We start from the raw sequence: 22,478 nt of genomic DNA on the forward strand, positions 1-22,478 counted from the left end.
AATCTAGAATATTCAATATGAACTTTACATTGCTTTTCAGACATAAGTTAATGAAATTAAGTTAATAAACATTTATTGAATGCCTACTATGGGGCGGGCATTGTTTTAAGTGTTTAAGCTATTGTCAAGGAACCTCCATTGTAGTGAGAGAAATAGGCAATATCTGGCATGTTTGAGTACACCCCCCAATAAAGCACTATATTATAACATTTTTATAATGATTATGTCATTTGTAGCATCAGCAAAGAGTATAAACTGAAAAACGATTCTCTGAGCTTCACTGCCTAGAATATATATGTAGTTCAAGAGTTTTTAAGGATTAAACATTCAAAGTTTCCTTCAAGTATGTCTTTAACTGAAGCCCGAACTAATAACACATCCCTTGAAAATATTCCTTAAATGTTGCATTACAAGTATTTAATGGAAATTATTAAATATACTGTATGTCAGTTTCTGAGATACTAGACCTTAAACTATTAGGGCAGAAATGTTTTCCCCCTTTGTTTCTTCTTTGTGCATTCAGAACCCACACAGTGTTTACAATAAAGCACAATCTTGAATTACAAAATTTATTATAAAACAATTTAAATTTAAGTGTCAAGGAACTGCTTCTAACCTTAACTGAAAAAATGGCTGTCTTGTTCAAGCACTTCAGTTATATTTTAGAATGTTTTAATTAAATATGTATAAATATTAGTGTTGTACTTAAAAACTTTTAAGCATTGCTTAAGCAGGATAGCAGAGCCCCGAAGTTTAAAAAGATCCATCCAAGTTATATTATTTAAACTTGCAATAAATAGATGTATTTTCTTGGAAAAATATCTATTGTTACAGTAAAACTTGAGTTTCCTTTCTAACAAGATTGTATGATTACTCGTTTATATTGTCCTTTCCGCAGGAATTCACACACCCCCTGTTTGCATCCTGTTATTCACTTGGAGCTTCCCTTAACTTCACTAGACTGTTTCCCTAATAGTGGTTTTAGCACACAGGAATCCTACTGACTGCCAACAGTTTGCATTTCATATGCCTTCAGGTCATAAGGATTACCTTAAAATTTTACCCTGTGTTCTCTCAAAAGATAATATTGCCATCCTAGACCACTAGACACGACTTTGGGATCTTCTTTTACTGATTTTTTTCCCTTACTTCCATCTAACGCTGTTCTTGTACTTGGCACAACCTAAGAAACTGTTTAGTGTACGCTTGCCACTGAAACCCAAGCAAACACATTTGTCATCTTCCTCAAATTTTGTACACTTGGATTTATCTTTTTGAAGGCAAAGTAAACAATGTTTTTAAAATTTAATTCAGGGTTTTATCAAGGCCATAGTAAATCATTGCCTCAGATTCATCTAGGCTGCTTATTAAAAACTAGAGGCCTGGTGCACAAAATTCGTGCACTGCGGGGGGGGGGGGTGCTCAGCCTGGTCTGTGCCCTCTTCCAGTCCAGGAGCCCTTGGGGGATGTCTGACTGCTGGGGAGCGGGCCTAAGCCAGCAGTCAGACATCCCTTAGCGCTGCCGTGGAGATGGTAGAGGCTCCCACCACTGCTGCTGCACTCGCCAGCCATCAGCCTGGCTTCTGGCTGAGTGGCGCTCCCCCTGTGGGAGCACACTGATCACCAGGGGGCAGCTCCTGCATTAAGCATCTGCCCCCTGGTGGTCAATGTACGTTATAGTGAGCGATTGAGCATCCTTAGCATATCATTAGCATATTATGCTTTTATTGGTTGAATGGATTACTGGACGACTGGACACTTAGCATATTAGGCTTTTATTATATAGGATACAGATTCCTGATTTCAACATAGAACTTATGTAGAATCAGCATAAAAGGTGCATGCCCTAGAATGTGTATTTTTTTAATATATTTTATTGATTGTTTACAGAGAAGAAGGAAGAGGGATAGAGAGCTAGAAACATCGATGAGAGAGAAACATCGATCAGCTGCCTCCTGCACACCCCCTACCGGGGATATGCCCACAACCACGGTACATGCCCTTGACCGGAATCGAACCTGGGACCTTTCAGTCCGCAGACCGACGCTCTATGAGCCAAACCGGTTTTGGCATAGAATGTGTATTTTTAACAAGCTCTTCAGGCTATTCTGAAGCACAATAAAAACCAGTAATACAAAGGACCTACAATTCAAGATAATATAACTGATTAAGGAATGATGCAAATAGGGGAATAAGAAACTACTATCAAATGCACTGAACCAGAACAAAAAATAGTCATTAACAGAGCTAAGAAAATCCTTTGTAACAACTAAGAGCTCCACAATGAGCCTGCTAAACTATGGCATTCTTTGGAAATTCCTTAACTTGAGGTACTGAACACGACACACATCTAATCATGAAAAAAATATATATGTAAATGTATACATTAAATACACATATATATTAATGTGTGTATATGTGTGTATGCATGCACACATAGCCTAGAAAGCAGGAATTATGTAAGTATTAAATAGCACACTGGCTACACATCCACTAAGCAGCTTCGGCTCTGCTCCACTGCTTCTAAATGGGGAACAACTTGTACACTTTTCTCTCTCTCTGTAATATACAGTTTGATTTCTCATTATAGAGCAGCAGGAAATGAAAAGGCAAAATGACTCACATCAATAAATCTTTATCAGAGTCAAGGAATACTAATGCCTTCCTGGCTTTCAGACTGTTCACTAACTCTCTAACTCTCGAGACCACACCTTACATGTCATGGAACCCGACCATAAGGCCAACCAATAAGCACAGCAAGTGAAGAAATGCTGGGGATCAGGACAGCATTCCGTGAAGCTGGGAATGGCCTCGGGGTACAGTCAACCACAGGGGCTCCTAAACTTCCACATGCAACATCTAGCCCCACCACCAGAATGTATGATGCCCTAGGTCTGGGGTGGGGCCCAAAATCTGACACTGCTCACAATACCCAGGTGATGTGAATCTGCTTGTCTGCAGACTACACTTGGAGCACTATGAATCCAGGGGAAAATTCCCATGTTTTTGCCATGTAAATGGTTCCCAGAAAAGAGAAGTAATTGAGACATGGTCAGGAAAAACAATGTAGGGAATCTGGAAACTTGGGTTCTAGTTCCAACTCTCTCATAAAATGGCTCTACAGCTGATAAACACACACAACATACACCAATGACTATCACATAACTCATCTAGATGAAGGGTCTGATACAGATGAAAACAGAAAGTTCAAAGACTTTTTATATAGATCAGAGAAAATTTGAATGTCTACTATGAACCCTTGAAATTATTAGCTTCAAACCCATGTTTATTGCCTAGATCACAACCATTAAACCATATAGCTATTATCCAAAATAAAAAACAAATAGCAACAAAAAAAGATGCTCAGATTGAACACATCAAACCATCTAAATATAAACCTAAAAGGAAATAACTGTTTTGCAATATTCTAAACACAAATTACAGATTCAAGTATCTGCATATGTGACCAGGGCAGCAGTATCAGCACCATCTGAGAGCATGTGAGCAGTCTCTGGGCATACTTAAACCTCCTGCATAAAAACCTTCCTCTTTCAAGATCCTAAGTGATTTGTAAGTACACTGCAGTGAGACGCCCTGACAGGCCACTGAGATTTTATTAATCCTTTACTGTTTGTAAAATAACATTATACATTTAAAACACTGAACATTTCCTGAAAAAAAATCTATTTCTGACATATAAACAGATAAAAAGAAATCAATAAATGATTTAACATGAGAAGACACATTGAAACATTTCAAACAAAAACTTCCATTTTAAATGCTTCATGGAGGAAATACTGTATGATTTAGTATTAGCTCAGTGGTCGGCAAACTGCGGCTAGCAAGCCACATGCAGCTCGCGAGCCACATGCATCTCGCAAGCCGCGGTTTGCCACTCTGTTGACTGAGTTTGCCGATGACTGAACTAGCTCAAATCTCTAACTTTGCAGCTGGGTATACTGAGGTAGCGAGCTGCTAACTAGTTTGACTGAATGGAGACTGAAATCGAATTCTATTAACTCGTATAATGAAATGCCTTTTTCAGTGGAAAAGAAAACTTTTAATTACATGTTCCTAACATACAGTTAATATAAAGCAGAAGTATACATAATTTTGAAAGGATAAATGAAATGACCTATCTATAAAAACATACTGAAGGAAATCCATAGTGCTTATTATGTGTTTTACTCTTTCCATTAAAAAAAAAAAGAGAGAGAGAGAGGGAGACTTCCAAAAAGCAAATTGGAAAAAGAAGTGGAACTGGAAAGTGAAATACTTACTATGAGCATAAGCTCCAAATACATAATTATCAAAGAATGACACCACATTATCATTTAGTGGCAGCATCTGTTTAATGAATAAATCTGGAAAACTGACTTTTGGAAATATGAGAAATTTGGCTTTGCTACTTAAGTTTTACCATACAGCAATAAACAAAACTTTTTCACATATGGTTAATTTTTGCAGTTTTCAACACAGAAGCAGCCAAATTCAACGTAAGCATTTTATAAGCGACTATAGAAAAATTAAAGCCTTTTGTCTTACCATCAAAGAAGCTCTTGGCCCTTAGGTAACTGACACTGAGCCTAAGAACGGAAAGTTTGTCCAGCTTATTAATAACATCTTGTGGAAAAGGCAGCAGGTTCGCCAAACGGTCCAACTCTGTATTGAGTCGGTCTCTATGTCGCTTGGAAGGATTTGACTTGATTCCTTCAGCTGGGATTGGCTTGATGCTGAAAAACAAACAAAATGTCATGAAATACTCTAAAATATATAAATCAAAATTTTCTATTGCCTTATAGCATCTCCTCAAATATTTCTCTCATAAAACAAACATCTGAAATCTACTTTCAGTTTACATAAATCCTTCCAAAATTATCCTTTTTAAAATCTTAATTAAGCAAAACAAGGGAATGGGTAAAATTCTTCATAATTTAGTTTTTATTAAAAGCTTACGAATCCATGATAGGACTAAGTATATCGTATATACTTTCTATAATGCATACATTTGTGGTACAGTGATTTCCAACTAACAAATCTACTAGGATTGTATTACCTTTAAACGCAACCATTGTTAGGGAAGGAAAAAAAAATCTGTAATAAATTATGTGAAAATCATGCTTCGCAATCTTCTGGAAGCATTTTGGCATCATTTATGTTTGTAGATAAATAAGAGCAACCCTAAATAAAAAACTTATATTCATCACCCCAGCTTCCTATATTTAACAATTTCATCCTGTTAGGGACAGCTTCTCAAAACTCTTTGGCACCTCCAGATGGTCCTAATGCCATCTAATGTGTCTTCCAGTATTAAAATAAGAAAACATTTGACTTTAGATATTTACATTTGTTGAATGACAAATATTGGAAGTTAACTGTGATTACTGGAAAATCTTGCTCTTATGACTGGTCAGTAATTCTACTTTATTAGCATCCATAATTTGTGCCCCAATTAGAAAATTCAATGACATCCCAACATTTAGTTATGATTTTCATCTGAGAGAAAAGAAACTTATGGTTACAAGTAGACCTTGAGTTTAGAAATGAGAAGCTGGACTACTTTACACAAAGGCCTTAGTCAGAAATTCACAGCAGAAATTCACAATGAAAAGAGAATTTACAGATCCTTAGACACTCATGCTAAAATATAGAGAAGCTATTAAAAAACCAAACAAAGTAATTTTAAGCTCATGCCTGCACCTTTCCATTTGACAGAAAAATAATTATTTTGAGTGTTCTTATAACAAACACCTTTTTTCCAGTGTTATTGAGAAAACAAAAACATTTTGACAGTTCAAATGATAGTATCTTTAAAAGGCAGAAATTGACTTGAGTATAGTGCTATTGATGCAATCTAAACATTTCTAGATAATTTATTCTCAATGTTATATGTGAATTAGTAATAGTTTATGCAAAAGATAAAAAATACAAAATTTTAACATTTTTTACATTGTCCCTAATATGTCATTTCTTCAGAACGTGCCTGTTTCTATTTTAGTTCAAATTATTTCTGCAAAAAAGATTTAACTGGTAAAATGGCATACATACAAGTCAGTAGAACTACCTCCAGACTGTTTGTGTAACTGCATAATTAAATGGTGACTGTTTATGTATTTTCCCTTAATCGTATTGCATTTATAATCAAACTGAAGTCACACCTTAGTTACTACATTTCTCCAATTAATCAACTGAATTTCAGTTTTTACCTACAATGCATGTGTACCTCATTGAGTAATTCTCTATGGATCAATCACTTGTTACTTATTTGCACCTGTCATGTCCTTGGCAGGTCAGAAAAACACTCTTCTACATATTCCAAAAGTGTTATGGGAGCTAAGTATCGGGAACAACTACCTGAAAAAAGATTTTTACAGAAAAGGTGGTATATGAGATGGATCTTGAAAGATGAACCGTATTTCAGGAGGCGACATGACTGGGGAAGGGTGAGCTGCGAGAAGTCCCCTGTGTGAAGTGTGAAGCACAGAGTGCGAGAGAGAGAAGGGGGAAGTTCGTTGCGGTTCCTGATGAAGTGGGGGTCCTCTTCCCCGCTGGGTGCTGCTGGAGGTGGAGTTCTTAACAAGAGCCCCAGAAAAGGAATTTTCTGAGTCCTGCATGGGAGAACGGGTGATTTTTATTTGTGTGGAATTAAATCCCTGCGTTTCTAAAGTCCCATTTCCCTCAGTCCAGTCATAGAAGCGCAGGTGGGGTTTCAGCAAAGCTAGGAGCAAAGCCAGTGTCCAGAGTTTCCTTTCCATGTAGGAGCTGGGTCCAGTTCAGCATCAGGCTAGTTCCGGTCCATTAGTCCGCTGTGTGTGCGAATGCAGGGAAGCAGGAGCAAAAGAGCCCCACAAGCCCAGAATCACAGGGGTCCCAACAAAGCCAAGTGCATAAGAGGTCAAACTCCTCTGTTTAGGGGATTATGTACCCCAAATCTTCCTGCCCTTACAGTGGCCACACCCATTTTGGCCCATGATATCTGTCCCCAGGTATGACTGACAGAAAGCACCTCCGCCAGTCCCCCAACTTTTCTGGGCATGCACCTATTCTTCCCTTTGTCCACTCCCCTTGCCCCAATGCTTTGCAGGGAACATGCCTATAAAGTCTGGCCTCCCCCCTCTTCCGTTCCTGTTATTAGTATCAGTTGGGGCCACATTCTTTCAACAAATATTGACCACCCACCATGTGGCGCAAACACAACACTCAGCATGAACAAAACCCACTAAAGCTGCGGTTCCCATGAACTTACATTCCAGTGGGAGGATACATACATAAACATATAACGTTTCGGGCTGTCAGTGTTAAGAAGAAAAATAAAACAAGGTAAGGAAGTAAGGAGTGACAGGGTGCTGATTTTGACAGCTAGTGATGTTTCAGCACAGACACGAAGACAACAGAGGATGAGCCATGTGGGTGTCTGATGAAAAAAATGTTCAAGGTAGCAGACTCAGCAACTCTCCTCACAGAAATAGCAACCAAATTGGACTTTGGCATCTGGAGTCATCTTGAGCTTTCAGCTAGGATTGGCATGCCAGTCTAGTATTTTTATTTTACTAAGCTGACTGGTGACAGTGAGCACAGAATGCACGGCAGACCCCTCTGAGCACTTCTTTCTAAAATATAACTCCAGGTCATTCCTCTTATTTAACCCTTTCAGTAGCTCCACACAGTCCACATTCCTTAGCCTAACAAACAAAGTGCTCCTTGATCTTCCTATGGCCCCTAACTATTCCTCTGGCCCCACTGTTTCCAGCTAAAGCCTTCTTTGTCCATTATATGCCAGAGCTAAGAAATGACTTGCAGTTGCCAGTATGTACTTGGGTGCTTTCATAGTGCTACTCCCCTGCTGTCGCACCAGCTTCAAAGCCCTGCTCAATTAGATCACTTTTGTAAGGTCTTCCCCTACCTACTCACAATGGATTCCTCCTGTACTACTTCAGCACCTTATGCATCTTATGTAAATGTCTTACACAACCATTCCATTAAGGAATATTCAGTGCAGATAACATTTCCCATAAATTAAAAATCAAATCCAGCCCTGCACTCTTGGTAGCTTTCCAGTAAAGATTATGAAACACTGGGGAGAAAAGAGTAAAACAAACACTGAAGCAAGACAAGACAATCCGATATGACACAGGGACAAATTTCAACAGTACAAGAGAGACTTAGAGGTAATCTTCCAAGTAGTATTGCTGCCTACCTTGTGCTGGCTCTTTGCAGTATTCAATCCTGAACTAGATGAGACTGATTCTTTATACAATGCAAACTTGTCCACAGCTCTAACGTAGTAGTATGCACGTGATGGAACATTTACCATGAGTTCACATTTCCTAAATCAAGCTTTCTATAACCTATATTGCATATACTTGTTTGTGGCTCTTGCTATGAAATATTAACCATTTCTGTAACCCCACTGCTCAGCATAGTACCTGACACAGAGTGGACTCTCAATTAATGTTTGCTGATCAGAAATGTGCAGAAAAGAAATTACAGGAGTCTGACTGAAGGCATTAATAGTAAGTATAGACTGCCTTGAGATATTTAAGCACAGCACTTTGTGTCTATCATAAAGCTGGGCACATAGCCAGACTCAGATGTTCACTGAATTAAACATACTTGCTGACCAATCCTATCTAATAAAACAGTAATATGCAAATTGACTGTCACTCCAACACACAAGATGGCTGCCCCCATGTGGACACAAGATGGCCACCACAAGATGGCCAGCAGCAGTTGGGAGGAACCAGGCCTGCAAGGGAGGGCAGTTGGGGCGATCAAGCCTGCAGGGGAGGGCAGTTAGGGGTGACCAGGCCAGCAGAAGAGGGAAGTTGGGGGCAACCAGGCCTGCAGGGAAGGGCAGTTGGGGGGGTACCCAGGCCTGCAGGGGAGGGCAGTTAGGGGTGATCAGGCCTGCAGGGGAGGGCAGTTAGGGGTGACCAGGCCTGCAGGGGTGGGCAGTTAGGGGCAATCAGGCTGGCAGGGGAGTAGTTAGGCATCAATCAGGCTGGCAGGGGAGTGGTTAGGGGGTGATCAGGCTGGCAGGCAGAAGCGGTTAGGGGCAATCAGGAAGGCGGGCAGGCGAGCAGTTGGGAGCCAGCAGTCCTGGATTGTGAGAGGGATGTCCGACTGCCCTTTTAGGCCCGATCCTACTGGGATCGGGCCTAAAAGGGCAGTCGGACATCCCTCAAGGGGTCCCAGATTGGAGAGGGTGCAGGCTGAGCTGAGGGACACACACCCCCATGCACGAATTTCATGCACCGGGCCTCTAGTTTAAGTATAGGAGATAAGGGAGAGGAAAACGCTGGGTAGGAAAGGTTGCAAATGACTAGAGTCTGTAGCTTAGGATAACAACTGTATTTCCCAATGCGAAGTATATCAAACAATGAGAAGAGAGATTTGAGCACACCCCTCGGTAATACCAACAGTTAGGTGTAAGGTTGAGGAAGAGATTCAGGCAAAGATGGAGGAGGAGGAATGATAAGACCAAAAGGAACAGGGTAGACTATTTTGGAGACTAGAGAACAAAATTAAATGCACAGAGGTATTAAATAAGTTAAAGACTGAAAAGTACCCACTGGACTTGGCATCTCCAATCCAATGATGTGAAAGCTAAAGTAATAGCTTTAATATAATTTTCCACTGATTCTGGGAGAAATATTCAGAAGTATTTTGTGAAAACATTTCATACTTATCCATACATACTGAAGATGTACAGAATAATAAAAAATAAAAATCTTGTATCAATTACACTTGTCTTGGGTTATGCTGGTAATTTTACTTTTGCTTTGTCTTTAAACCTATGCCAAATTATACTGCCAAGTGCCTATTTAAATAAAAGGCTATATCTGAAATATAAATAAATGTCCCAGTAAGACTGGATTTCAGAAGTCAGCTGAAATAGTCTGTAAGATGTTGCTCAGGCAAAGAAAAAAAATGTATTATTTTTCAACCTGAACCTCAAAAGTCTTGTCTCAACCTGTAACCAAAATTGTTGTGAAAGCAAGACTCCAGCTGACTGCATGCCATGCCTCTGTCTTAGAAGCCTGCACGCCGTAAGTACCGGTGGTGACAGGCCCAATGGCATGCCCAATGCCAGTTTGAATGTTATCTTTAAAGCCTTAATTTTTCACTTCCCAGTCTAAAATGTCTGTTAGGCTCATCACTTGCGCTCAGTGTTTGAAACAAAGTTGAATAACTTAGCAACCCAGTTTAAGTTACTGTAATTGCATTTACATTTTTAAATGAGATTTATCATAAAGTCTCAAATGACATGCAAAGATATCGACTCAGTTATCCTATGAGAATAAAGGGACGTTTTCTAACAAGAGATTACCTATCACAGCACTGAGCATGGTTTATCAACTTTCCTCTAGGTGATTTAATCCACCCCCACTGCTTCAGGCTGCACACCAGTAACTTGTTTATCTTTATTTCCAGCCCCTGTACCTGGACGTCCTCTCATTCCTACTTCCCAGAACTTAGGCACTCCTTCTCTGCATCTACTATGATACTACTTCCATCCAACAGGTAGGAAATTGAAGTTTTCCTCAGTGAATCTCACTACCATACCAACTACATCCAGTTAAGCCCAACTTTTAAACCTATCCTTTCTTCATTTTCTCCCTATGGTTTCAGTACATAATTATTGATCCCTGAATATAAATGCTAAATGTTTAGTCTTAAATTACATGCTTAATATAATATTGGAAAGGTGATCTGTGGCACCAATAACATTAAATTCCATTAATACACCTGGATATTTTGCTTCCTCATATGAGGCAAAAAAACGTTTCCAACTTGAGAATCCTGGCTGGATGTCACCTGTAGTGAGTCAGAATTCTATGGCCACTCTCCTGCAGCTGGCTCTACATCTGTCGTGGGTTAGTCCCGTCTCCTCTTTTTTTACCTAAGGAGAGGCCCTGAGGTACAAACAACATACTGGTATCATCTCCAGCACAGACTTGAACAGTGAAAACCTGGAATATGAAATATGCCTTAGAAATCACTATTACTTGCATGATCCTAAAAAAATAATTAAGAATGTTGTTTCCTTTCTCCTCCTGTATGAATATACTTTTTTTTTTTTTTAGTATTTCCCTTTAAACCCACATAAAATGTACCTACTATCCCCAAATCACTAAAACATTAGCAAAAAAGTCTTAAGTAGTGGTCAATTCTGAAAGGAGTGAATAACTCTCCAAAACATACTATGTGCACGGTAGTACAAATCTCTGGTAGATACAAACACAAAAGACAGGCCTATCTTTAAGAAGCATATCTTTTGTACTAGGAGGAGATTCATTCTATAACAAGACAAAATCAAACATAATGTATTGCTCAATAATGTAGATGCTATAAAAGTGATGCTCAAGAGTTCAGGAAAGTAAGAGCTCAGGTAGAGTACTAAGGGAAAGTTTCATGGTGATGTAGCATCTAAATCAGGTCTTAAGGACAGGTAAAAGTCACTTCTGATTTCATGATGTCAGAGTATATCGTTTTCTGCAAGTACCCTTCTCTTTTAGAAAATCACAAGGAAGCCCTAACCGGTTTGGCTCAGTGGATAAAGTGTTGGCCTGTGGACTGACGGGTCCCAGGTTTGATTCCTGTCAAGGGCACATGCTGGGTTTCGGGCTCGATCCCCAGTAGGGGGTGTGCAAGAGGCAGCCAATCAAAGATTCTCTCTCATCATTGATGTTTCTATCTTTCTCTCCCTCTTCCTTCCTCTCTGAAATCAATAAAAATATATTTTAAAGAAAAAAGAAAATCACAAGAGACAGAAACACAAAGTCTATCTCCAATAAACTTAAGAGACAGCTAAACCCAGATGCAAATAAATATGAAGATGGAAAATAGGTAGAAAAGATATCAATGACAACAGAGAGCAAGAAGGGAAGTGTAATAATAGTACATTACTTCGCTGAGCAGTAAACAATGCTTGCAGTTTAAAAAATTATGAAACGCTGAAAGTAGATTTAATCTAAAATTGTGATAACATTATATTGGGAGGATGAAGAGCCGTGTAGGAGAGAGGAAATAGCACTAACTATCTTATCATAACGAATGTCAGGAGATCAAACCAAGCATGCTAACCTGAAGACAGCATATATATTAATGGATGTTTTAATGTGCATGTATTATTTAATAGAAATATTTTAAATAAATCAAAAAACAAGAAAGGAGCAAAGTGAAAATGACTACAATATATAATACAAGACATTTAAAGTACATCTCAAGTAGAAAAACCTTCGAACAGACACTACTACCACTCCACACATACACAATCCCAACAATAAGTTCAATTAGCTATCCCATCATTTTTTGTCTGTGGAAAGCCAACTGTCAAAATTAACATTTTTAGGCAAAAATGCAAGGACAGATTACCAATGGGAATGTGAACACTTTGCAAAGCAATCTGGCACTGTGTCTCAGAGCATAATATTTGACTCAGTCTTAAAAGTATGCATACCTTTGCACCCCCAAACTTCATGTATGGGAATTTTGCCTAAGGAGATAACTAAGAATTTGCATAGAAATTCACATACCTCAAAGGTATTCTCTGAAAAACTAGTTAAAATATTTAAAAGTTGGAAAAAACAGAACTTCCCCCTAAAAAAGAAAAATAGTTAAATTATAAACCACTAAGAGAACAGAGTACTAACAGCCATTAAGAGCAATGTTTTAAAGGAGAGAGGGAGGGAGAAAATCAGTAAGATAAGAGGAAAGACACTTAGAGGGAAGGTTATGAATGCACATATGGGTTTAAGTATGGAAATATTATTGGGAAGTTGGTAAAAACCTAAGTTTTGGGATCTGATATTCAAACTCAGCTTTTCCATTTCCTACCTGACAATTTTGGATCTGAACCTCGGGTCCCTGTCTATAAAGCTGAAATATTACCTTTTCATAATACTATTATAAACCTAAAAAAATGTATACAAAACACAGTGCATGCTTGTATCATAGTAAATGCTAATAAACAGTTGTTTTTTTTTTGTTCTATTAAACCACTATATAGATAAAATCAACTTTACAGAAGTATAAAAGTAAAAAGGTACTGTTGTTAAAGATTTGCAAGGTACTTATTTCTAAGTAACTGTCTTAATTATTTACATCAATAAGCATGCACTATGTAAGTTTATTCACCAGTGAAGTAGCACATTTCAGCCATATCCAGAATTGAGAATGTAATCATCTACTGCCTCTTACTGTTTCACAGGAGAACTGATTGTTCTGGAATAATGTAAGCTAAAATTATTTAAATAATAGAATTATGTTTCTGTTTCATTTATACCTTTAGCTGTCTTTGAAGTTTATAAAGTGATTTTGTTCTGCTAATTTTAGTTGTGAGAGTGGCATTTTAGTTTTAGGTTTTGACTATCCTGCAACATTGGTCAAGAATTTGCCCAAATCTATAAAAACAAAAAAACTAGACCTTATCTTTTAGTTTAGACCTAGTACTCTTTCCATTTATATCTCATCGTTTCCTCTTCTTGACATTTTTATAAATGTTACTGATAACTAAGCCTTTCTACTTACTCATTTTATAGTTCCAATATGTAAGAGCCTCTATAGTCACTATGTAACAGCTATCTAAATAAAGCCATTTGAAATAAAAATTATGGTGGATTAAGAATTATGTTACTTTGAAAAGACATCCTTTTATTTTAGAGGCTACTTAGAAAATGGTATCATACTACATTTGTATGAAACATTGCATAATTTTATTTAACTAAGTAGGTATTACCTAAATGAGGTTCCTGAGATTTACACAGAATGAACAGCAACTTAGAAAAAGCAGCAAGGAAGACAATGCTTTTGTTTTACGGTAACATTACAAGTATGTTAACAAAGTGGGAAGGATCAGCTAAGGCTCACAAGTCATTTCCAGTTCTTCATGGCTGGTTTATTCACCACTACTGCTGATACCACTTCTAAGGGTAGAAGTTATTGACTCTTTTTGCCAAGCCAGTATCAAAAATAATACAATAGTAAGTGGAATACCACTCAAACTTCATTGTATTAATAAAACTTCAAAAATACAAAAATATATCCCAAGTTATTATCACTAGGGAAAAACAGATTCTATTTAATGGTACACTTTTCATTTATCTCCAGGAGGCAACATAATTAAACAAACGGACAAAACATTATCATCTCCAAAGAAAATGAAACAAGAACAAAATTTAAGTAAAAACATTTTTTTTTGAGGAGGGTTGTTAAGTATGGAACATTTTAAGGGAAGTTATAGTAGAATCTATGCCTAAGGTTATCATGAAAACGTGTTCCTGAAGGTAGGGAGGAACATGGATCAGATGCAAGGCTGCTTCAGATGCTTTAATTTCCTCACTTTCATTACTCAGAAAAGAAAGGAAACATTTACTGAGCATCTACTACGTACAACATGTTTCAGTGGGATTAGAATTAACACACTAAAGATGCATTTCCTACAATAAAGATAAATTTCAATTGCCACTAGGGGGAGTTTATCTCGTTTAATTAATTCAATTGAAGGTTGGAAGAGCTTCAGGTTAAAATTGTCACATACTTAATTCCAAAATTGTATGGAATTGTATGTTTAAATGGGCATCTTATCAATAGTCCTATACGTATGCTATAACATCTTTTCTCTTTAAGTAAATTAAAATGGCTTTCACTTAAAGGATCAAAGTTCAATCTTAATAACATTTTCAGCTCAAACAAGAAGTATTTTTTCTGACAATGCTAGCATATTTTTAACTTCATTAGCTATAAACTATTAATTTAACTAGGAAAACATATTAAACTTAATATTAGGCTTAATGGCTGCATTCCTAAAATGAGCTTTGATTAACTGCATTATAAAGCTAACCATTTTTCATTCAGGTAAAAATAATTTGTAAACAATTTCACCTGAGTCTATAAATGTCAATACTAAGCTTTTCTTCTGGAGCAATGCAGTGACATTTGAAGGCATTTACATGACTAAAAGTAATTCATGGTGCTCAATAAAGACCTGACAAACATATACTAACTAAATAAAATAAAGGTAATGTGGGAATGCATTAGCCAACACTGTAGTACAAGAGATCTTTAAATGCAAATATATTAAAGTCTTAGGAAGTATATTAAAATGCTAAGTTAAATTAAAAGGTACATCTTACATAAATAACAGGAAAATGTAATATGTTTAAAAGGAAAATCACTAATAAAATGTTAATTAAAAGTCCAGAATGTTAAACTTTATAATAAATACAAAAAATAAGGCGTCTGACTTTTCTTTAAAGTCATCTAGGCTCTTATGTAACACACTGACATGAACTCAGTAACTTAAAAATCCATTGGGGAGATCTTCAAGTTTTATGGCTATACACATAAAACCCATGATACATATATTATAATTTATTTTAAGTGTACAATAGCTACGTAAAACAGACATTTGCAATGCCTCTCAATTTTACCCAAGAACAAAGTCAAACTAGACAAAAACATTTCCATATAGGAAATCACTCCACAAAATGCAAGTTTGTAAATCAATGTCACAGAACTGCCAATGAGAGAAAATTGCTGACTCGGCAGTATTCCTAATGTCAGACACACTGCAGGATCAGACTTCCAAAATATAATCAGTCATATATATGTTAATGTCAAATCTAGATCTGAAGAACTATGATCTTCAGATTAAAATTCTAAAAGAAAAAGAAAAGTCCAGAATAAGGAAAACTTTTAACCAGTTAGTGGTTTTTAGATATAAATCTTAAACTGCTTTTTTTTTCTGATTTGAATTTTTGACCTAAATGAAGTTTTAAGCAGAGTGCATCACATACTTCTAATTGGCTCTGAATAAACTCTGTGTTCTTACAATTGTTTATAAAAACTTGAAAAATGTGAAGCAAAGCTAACGCAGAGATAATAGGGATAAACACACACATACAGCCAACTCACAAGAGTAAATCTGTCTCAAGCATGGATTTATTTTTCTGGAAAAAAGAATTTTTTTTTTTTAAGTATTTGCCATCTCACACAAATATCCCACCAAAACAAACAAACAAAAAAAAAAACCTGTTTGTCATCACTCTATTAGAATGGACAAAACTTTGGAGGAGGGGAAAGGGAATTGGAGAAAGTTACCAAGACTGAAAACGTCTGTTTCACTAATTTCCAGTTTCAAATCTGTTCTCCTTTAACAGAACCTAAAACTACCGCAAAAGTGATCAACTCTCCAAAAAAAAAAAAAAAGTAGCTCAAAAAAAAAAAGCAATTCCCCCGCTGTACCCTGCCCACTACCTTCACTCATACCTGCTACCATCTCTATGCTTTTTGCCCATAGGGTCATGTTGAGCCCTAGAAAATCACTTCCAAAGAATAAAGCCGACACACAGCTGCACCGAAGAGGACGTCAGAGGCACTCGGCCCCTCGGCGCAGGTGGCGCGTGGTCAGCCAGCGCCTGGAATCACCTGGCCCTGCCGGGAAGGAGAATCAGACCGTCCTCTCACCTGCCCTAAGAGGGTATTAAAAAGCAGAAGGGGATCCCAAGACGGGCTTACGTTCGCTAATCCACCAGCCCCACCGGCAGCCCAGAGCTGTCAACAGATGAGGACCACAGAAGGGAACACAGCTGCAAGGGGGTGGGGGTGCGAGAGGGTGCTGGCTGGTGAGCTGGGCCCTGGGACAACTCTTTACATGCAATTGATTAAAAATGGCAAAAATCCAACGCCTGAGCGTCTCCACCCGGCCCCGAATCTCGGTTCCCCTGGGTCAGGAATGGACCTCATCCCCACCCCGGCCGGGGTTTGGGGCGGGGCGGGGGGGGGGGGGGGGAGGGGAAGGAGTGGGGGCGCCTCCCGCATCCGCGAGCCTGAGCGCCCAGCCCCCGCGGCGAAGACGCGCGCTCGGACCCGCACTCACGTTTTCTGCACGGGCTTCCGCCGCTTGCGGCTGGCGTAGGTGATGTTGGCGCTGCTGCCGTTCATGGTGCCCAGCCGCCCGCAATTCCTCCCGGGCTACGGGTGCCGGCCGCCCGGTCTCCGGCACCCGCGGCGGGCCCGGCTCCGCCAAGCCGCGCTCGCTCCACCTGCGTCCTCCCGGGCGGCGGGGAGACGCCGCGCCGTCCGAGCCGCGGCTCCGGCGAGCCCCGCGCGGCCAGGTGCGCTGCCTGGGCCTGGCGCCGGACGGGGGCGGGAGGGGCGGCGGCGGGCGGAGACCCGGGAGCGAGGCGGCGCAGGTGTCGTCTCCACCGGCGGAGGCGGCGCGGCACTGCCCGCAGGTGAGGCGGCCCGCGGCGAGGAGGAGTCTGAGCCGCGCGTTTGGAAGCCCAGCCTGGGTCGCGCGCGGTGGTGCCTCGCCCTGTGACCGTGACCGTCGCCGCGGCCCCTTGGGTAAGGGAGGCGCCGCCGCACGACTCCAGGGGCTTCCCCAATCCTGGGTGCTTCCCGCCAGTAGCTGGGGCTCCGGCCGCCACTCCCGGTGCCACCGGCTTCCGCTCGGCTTCGCAGCTGCCCCGGGTCCGAGCTGACGGTCCCGGGCACGCTCCCGGACGGACGTCAAGTGGACCCTCCCGGCGCTGCCTCGCACCGCCGCGCGCACCAGCCGACTCCCTGAAGCGCCCCCGACCCCTCTCCGGCCACGCCCAGTCCCTTATAGCCCCGCCCATTCCGAGTTGACCACGCCCCTAGAGCGCCTTAAGGGCCCCACCTTCCCAGCACGTGATGACGTAAGACGTAACGACGGCCCGCAGTGGCCATGTTCTTGAGGTCAAGGGCTGGCTTCTGTGGTCACAGTTCAGACCTGAAAAAGGTGTAATAACAAATGGTGCGTGGCCATACTCTTTGTAGCTGGAGGATCTTAAGCATAGACGTGCCAGAGGGTGAGCTTAGCTTCACCTACAGGAGAGGCAGTGACTCACCTCTACTTTTGGCTAAGAATTCCTTGTAGGGAGCTGGCAGGTAAACAGGGGCTCCAAATTTTCCCAGAGGGGAAGGCTTCAGGAGGCCACAGAGTTAGCCTTTAACTGGAGAGCATTATGCTAAGCGAAATAAGCCAGTCGGAGAAAGAAATATCACATGATCTCACTCATTTGTGGAATATAATGAACAACATAAACTGATGAACAAAAACAGATCCAGAGACAGAGAAGCATAGATCAGACCATCAAACCTCAGAGGGAAGGTAGGGGAGGGTGGGGGGTAAGGAGGAGAGATCAACCAAAGGACTTGTATGCGTGCATATAAGCCTAACCAATGGAAAGGAACACCAGGGGGGTGGAGGGGAAGGAGGGGGCAATGGGGGGGGTAAGGACACATATATAATACCTTAATCAATAAAGGGGGGGGGAAAGAAAAGCTAGGAGTTTCCTTGGCTTTTTTTGTTTGTTTTGGGTCTCTATACTTCAAAACTGCTTTTCCCCAGCCAGAATCACTTTTGCTATTTGTAGTCAGATTTCAACTAGGTTGAAAGGAAGGAAGCAAAAAGAGGGAAGCGGGAAACATTCGGGGATAATAAGTAGTCAGCTATACCTGGACAGAGGGACTGGAAGGGACGTCCAGCAATTTTAGGGTCAAATCATAAAGCCTTGATAAAGGGCCTAGATTTCATTCCCTAGGCAACAAAAGCTTTTTAAAGATGTCCAGCAAGAAAGTGACATTCTCTTGTCTTGGAAAAGTCACTCGGAAGAAAGTGAAAACTGGATGACAGGAAATCAAGACTGGTTGCAGGGAGAGTAGTTAGGGATTTGTTGAAATAATGCAGGTGTTCAGTCCATGGGAGTGGCAGTGGAATGGGCCAAAGACAAAATATAGATGACAGAAAAGAATAAGGTAATAGAGGAAGAGAGAGCAATCTTAAATGGCTCCAAGATTCCTGACTCTTTCTGTGCTGTTAACCAAGACAGTGAACACAGAGGAGTGTGTTTGCTTGTCAGGAGCAAAAGGGCATCCAGGTTAAGATATCTGGATGGCAGTTCACACCATGTCCATTCCTAAATTTTAAAATGTATAAGCCATTCCCACCTGGTAAGTCTGTTACCTCAAATTCTGTGTACCAGTAAATTAAATTCATTGTCTTTAGCTGAAACTTTTTCATTGGCTCTGCCATTCTCCTGATCAACCCATGAATCATCTTCAGTTCCCCTACAATTTATATCTAAATATTCCAGCAAATACTATTAAATTTTGTTCTTTGCGACAGTCATAATTTATCTCCCTCTGCCTTATTCTTCAGTACTATTAGAGAGAGCATGCCCAGCTAAATGTCATACCATTTGGGACTCACCTGCAATTATTCCCTCTACACATTAAATCAAGAGATATTTTGGGTGGTAACTCCCAGTGTGCCAGAAATTGTGCTTAGGACTGGGGAGGCAATGGTGAATAAAAACAGCAAGGGACCGTGCTCTTGGTGAATGCTGTCATGGAGAAGTACATGATTTAATATGATTTTCTACTAGATAAGATTGACTTGCTCATTGAGGTGAAAAGAGACGTTCCCCCCCAAACTGATGATTAAGCTGAGGTCTGAAGGACAAAGTAGGCTTAGCTAGAAGGAAGAGGTGAAGAGCGTTTCAAGCCAGTGAAACAGTAAAGTGATGTCCCTTAGGCAGGAGGCTAGCAGGTATAAGGGACTAAAACAAGTTCAGCATGATCAGGGGAGAAGGGCACACATGATCATACTTGTCTTTCAAAAATAATACCATATTGTGTGAAGAATGGATTAAAGAGGGAGGAGCAGAGTAGAATGGGTGGAAGTAATATTCCTTAGAAAACTATTTACAGTGGCTTAGCCAAGAGGTGGCAATTACTGATGCTGTGGTGGAGGTGACTGTGGAGGTAAAGAAAACGGAATCGATTCCCAAGGTATTTGGGAGGTCTTGGAAAATGGAGCAGATAGACGATAGTGAAGACAGAGCCTGTGTCAAAATTATAAGTTTTTTTTTTTTTGACTATGTGTCTGGTTAGGTGATAATGGAATGTACTGGTGAGAAATTATTAATTCAGCTTTGGATTTCTTACCTATGAGACATCTAAGAGAAGATGTCAAGTAGACCATAGCACATACAGGTTTGTAACTCAAAGAAGGTGTATAAGCCGGACACAGATTCAGAAGTCATTTGCATTTAGGTGGCAAGAGCATGGAAGTTATAGGGTGTGGATATATACTAGAAAAGAAGGACTGGGCCCCAAAGAACTTTCATATGTTACATATAATCGGTGGATAGGAGATGATGGTCCTGCAAAACCAACAAGAAAGAGTTGCGAGATTGGTAACAGGACCATAAGGGGCTACTGTGTCATAGAGGACAAGACAGAGAAATGTCAGGAGTGGTTAACAGTATTGAATGCTGTTGAGAGGTTCCAATAAAATGCGAAATGAAAATATATTTTTGACTTTTCAACAAGGAGTCATTGTGACTTTTGTGACTATGTTGTTGGGCTAATGGAGCTGCAATTCAGATCGAATTAGAGATGAAATGATGTTGGCAAACACAATTTCTCTTGAAAACGTTGGCTGTGAAAGAGAGAGACCTAAGATGGTAGCTAGGGGGCGTAAAGAGTTAAATTTTTTTTTTTTTTTTTTTTTAAATGGGTGATGTACTTAAGCAGTTGAGAGACAGGAGAGAAATTGAGGTTTGCTGTGTAAGAAAGACAAGGAGCAGTAAAGGGACAAGATATACATAAAAACAGGAGGGATTGGTGCCAAAGCACAAACAGGAAATTAGGACTTTAGTAGGTTACGTAAAGCAGAAATAGGTCATCTACTGCTTCACTCTTCAAAGTGGTCCACAACTTCTCTGGATGGCCTTACCAAGTCAGAGTCTCACTTTAACAAGATCTTCCAGGTGAGTCAAATGTACATAAAGTTTGAGGAGCATTGCTGTCCAGAAGCTGGAGATAAGGAGGGTGGTGGGTGAAATGTAGCAGGCTGGTAATTTAGGATCAGAAAGATGAAGTTGTTGTGATGGGGGTATTATAGCATGAGCTACAAAGAAACAGGTGTGTTTTATGGTTGATGGGTTTGTTTTATATTTTAACTTTACAAACTATAAAGTAAAAGGGATCTGGGAGTGGTAGCAGGGAACTAGGCAGACAGCAACACTGTATCGTGGATGTGTGATGAGAGAAAATAATTAGGCACCATTTGGGAGAACTTCCCAAATGTTAGGACAATGATAGCCTCAGAGAGAGCCAGCTTTCAATTTAAGGCAAAAGATGGAGCAATTTCCCAAAGAAGACAGTGCATACAGGGGAGTTCACTGTTTATGAATTAGCAAGCCCACAAACACTGAAACAATGGTAGTATCAGACATATTCCTACCCTCTTAGAGCTTACATTGCAATGGGAGACACAAGAATTAAGTAGTTATGCAAATGAACGCATAATTGTAACTGTGATAAGTGCTAGAAAATGAGTACTCTGAGAATATAACAGGTGAATTTGACTTGGTAGTGGAGGTTGGCCTGAACAAGCTTGGGCAGAATTCTGAGGCATGAGTAGGCTTTTTTTTTTTTTTTAAAGTAAAGTGGGGAGGAAATGGTATTCCATGCAGATAGAACATTTATCACAATTTTTATCTCCTCTTCAATCCTGCAGCTCCTTACCCCAGGCCTTCAGAATGATCTACTAGTATTTCATTCATATTCTTTTACATATTAGATTCACACATTATAATTATAGTTAACTAGAGGCCCCATGCATGAAATTAGTGCAAGGCCTTGGTCCAGGTCGCCAACGCCCCTCCCCCCACTGCTGCCACTGCAGCAGCTGGGGGGGCCTGTCACTCTGCCTCCGCCCTTGCCCGCTACAGCTTTGTCCAGAAGGAAGGATATCCAGAAGGAGATCCAGGCTAATTAGCATATTACACTTTTATTATTATAGATATTTTAGAGAGCATACCCTGTGCTTTACAAAGTGTGTACCGAGGCACCCCAAGGTTGCCATAGCCAACACCAAGGGGCATCATCATGGGATATTTAAAATTTTCAAGGCCAGCACAATGATATCCACTGAAAACGATGCAAATCATTAGCTCCAGGTAGTTCAAAGAACGTCAACATTCAATCATATCATTGATGACATCATACCTTTGTGAGGCTGGGTTTTTGTAAGTTGCTATTATAAAACACAAGGATCATAGAACAGGAAACGAGAGTAGTGGTTTCCGATCCAATTCCAGGGTCTGAGAAGTTGTAAAGTGCCAACCAGACATGGATATCCTGTTAAGAATGAAATAGACTTTCAAAAAATGTATGTGTATTATTTTTTTAAAAAAGCTACTAAGTAGTTAGAATAGACATATGTAATAAGTTTGGTCATAACTAGTTAGTGAATAGTACTGACAGTGTTTCTTTTAGCATGCCACACCATGAAAAAATTACTGAAACACAAAAAGTGCCATGAACTGGAAAAGTTTGGGAATGTTTGGCATAGCTAAACCCTTCATTTAACAGATGAAACACCTCAGGCCCAGAGAAATAAGTGGCCTACTCATCATAGCCTAGAATTCAGGTCT

At 40.1% G+C, this 22,478-nt stretch overlaps 1 protein-coding gene across 2 annotated transcripts in view; it reads right to left on the reverse strand.

Moving 5' to 3' along the window:
- The window catches only part of AHR (aryl hydrocarbon receptor), a 39,463-nt gene extending 21,886 nt beyond the window's left edge, over window positions 1-17,577 (reverse strand). The window contains exons 1-2 of one of the 2 annotated variants that reach the window (XM_008148426.3): window positions 16,883-17,577; window positions 4,546-4,733 (exon numbers count right to left, since the gene is read on the reverse strand). In XM_008148426.3, coding sequence (XP_008146648.2) covers window positions 4,546-4,733; window positions 16,883-16,947 — 253 coding nt within the window. In that variant the 5' untranslated portion in view covers window positions 16,948-17,577. Of the gene's footprint in view, window positions 1-4,545; window positions 4,734-15,918; window positions 15,948-16,882 lie in introns of those variants that run through there. The other variant, XM_054726499.1, reaches the window with a different exon arrangement.
- Window positions 17,578-22,478: the final 4,901 nt, after the last annotated feature.

Source organism: Eptesicus fuscus, chromosome 14 (assembly GCF_027574615.1).
Source record: "Eptesicus fuscus isolate TK198812 chromosome 14, DD_ASM_mEF_20220401, whole genome shotgun sequence".
NCBI lineage: Eukaryota > Metazoa > Chordata > Mammalia > Chiroptera > Vespertilionidae > Eptesicus > Eptesicus fuscus.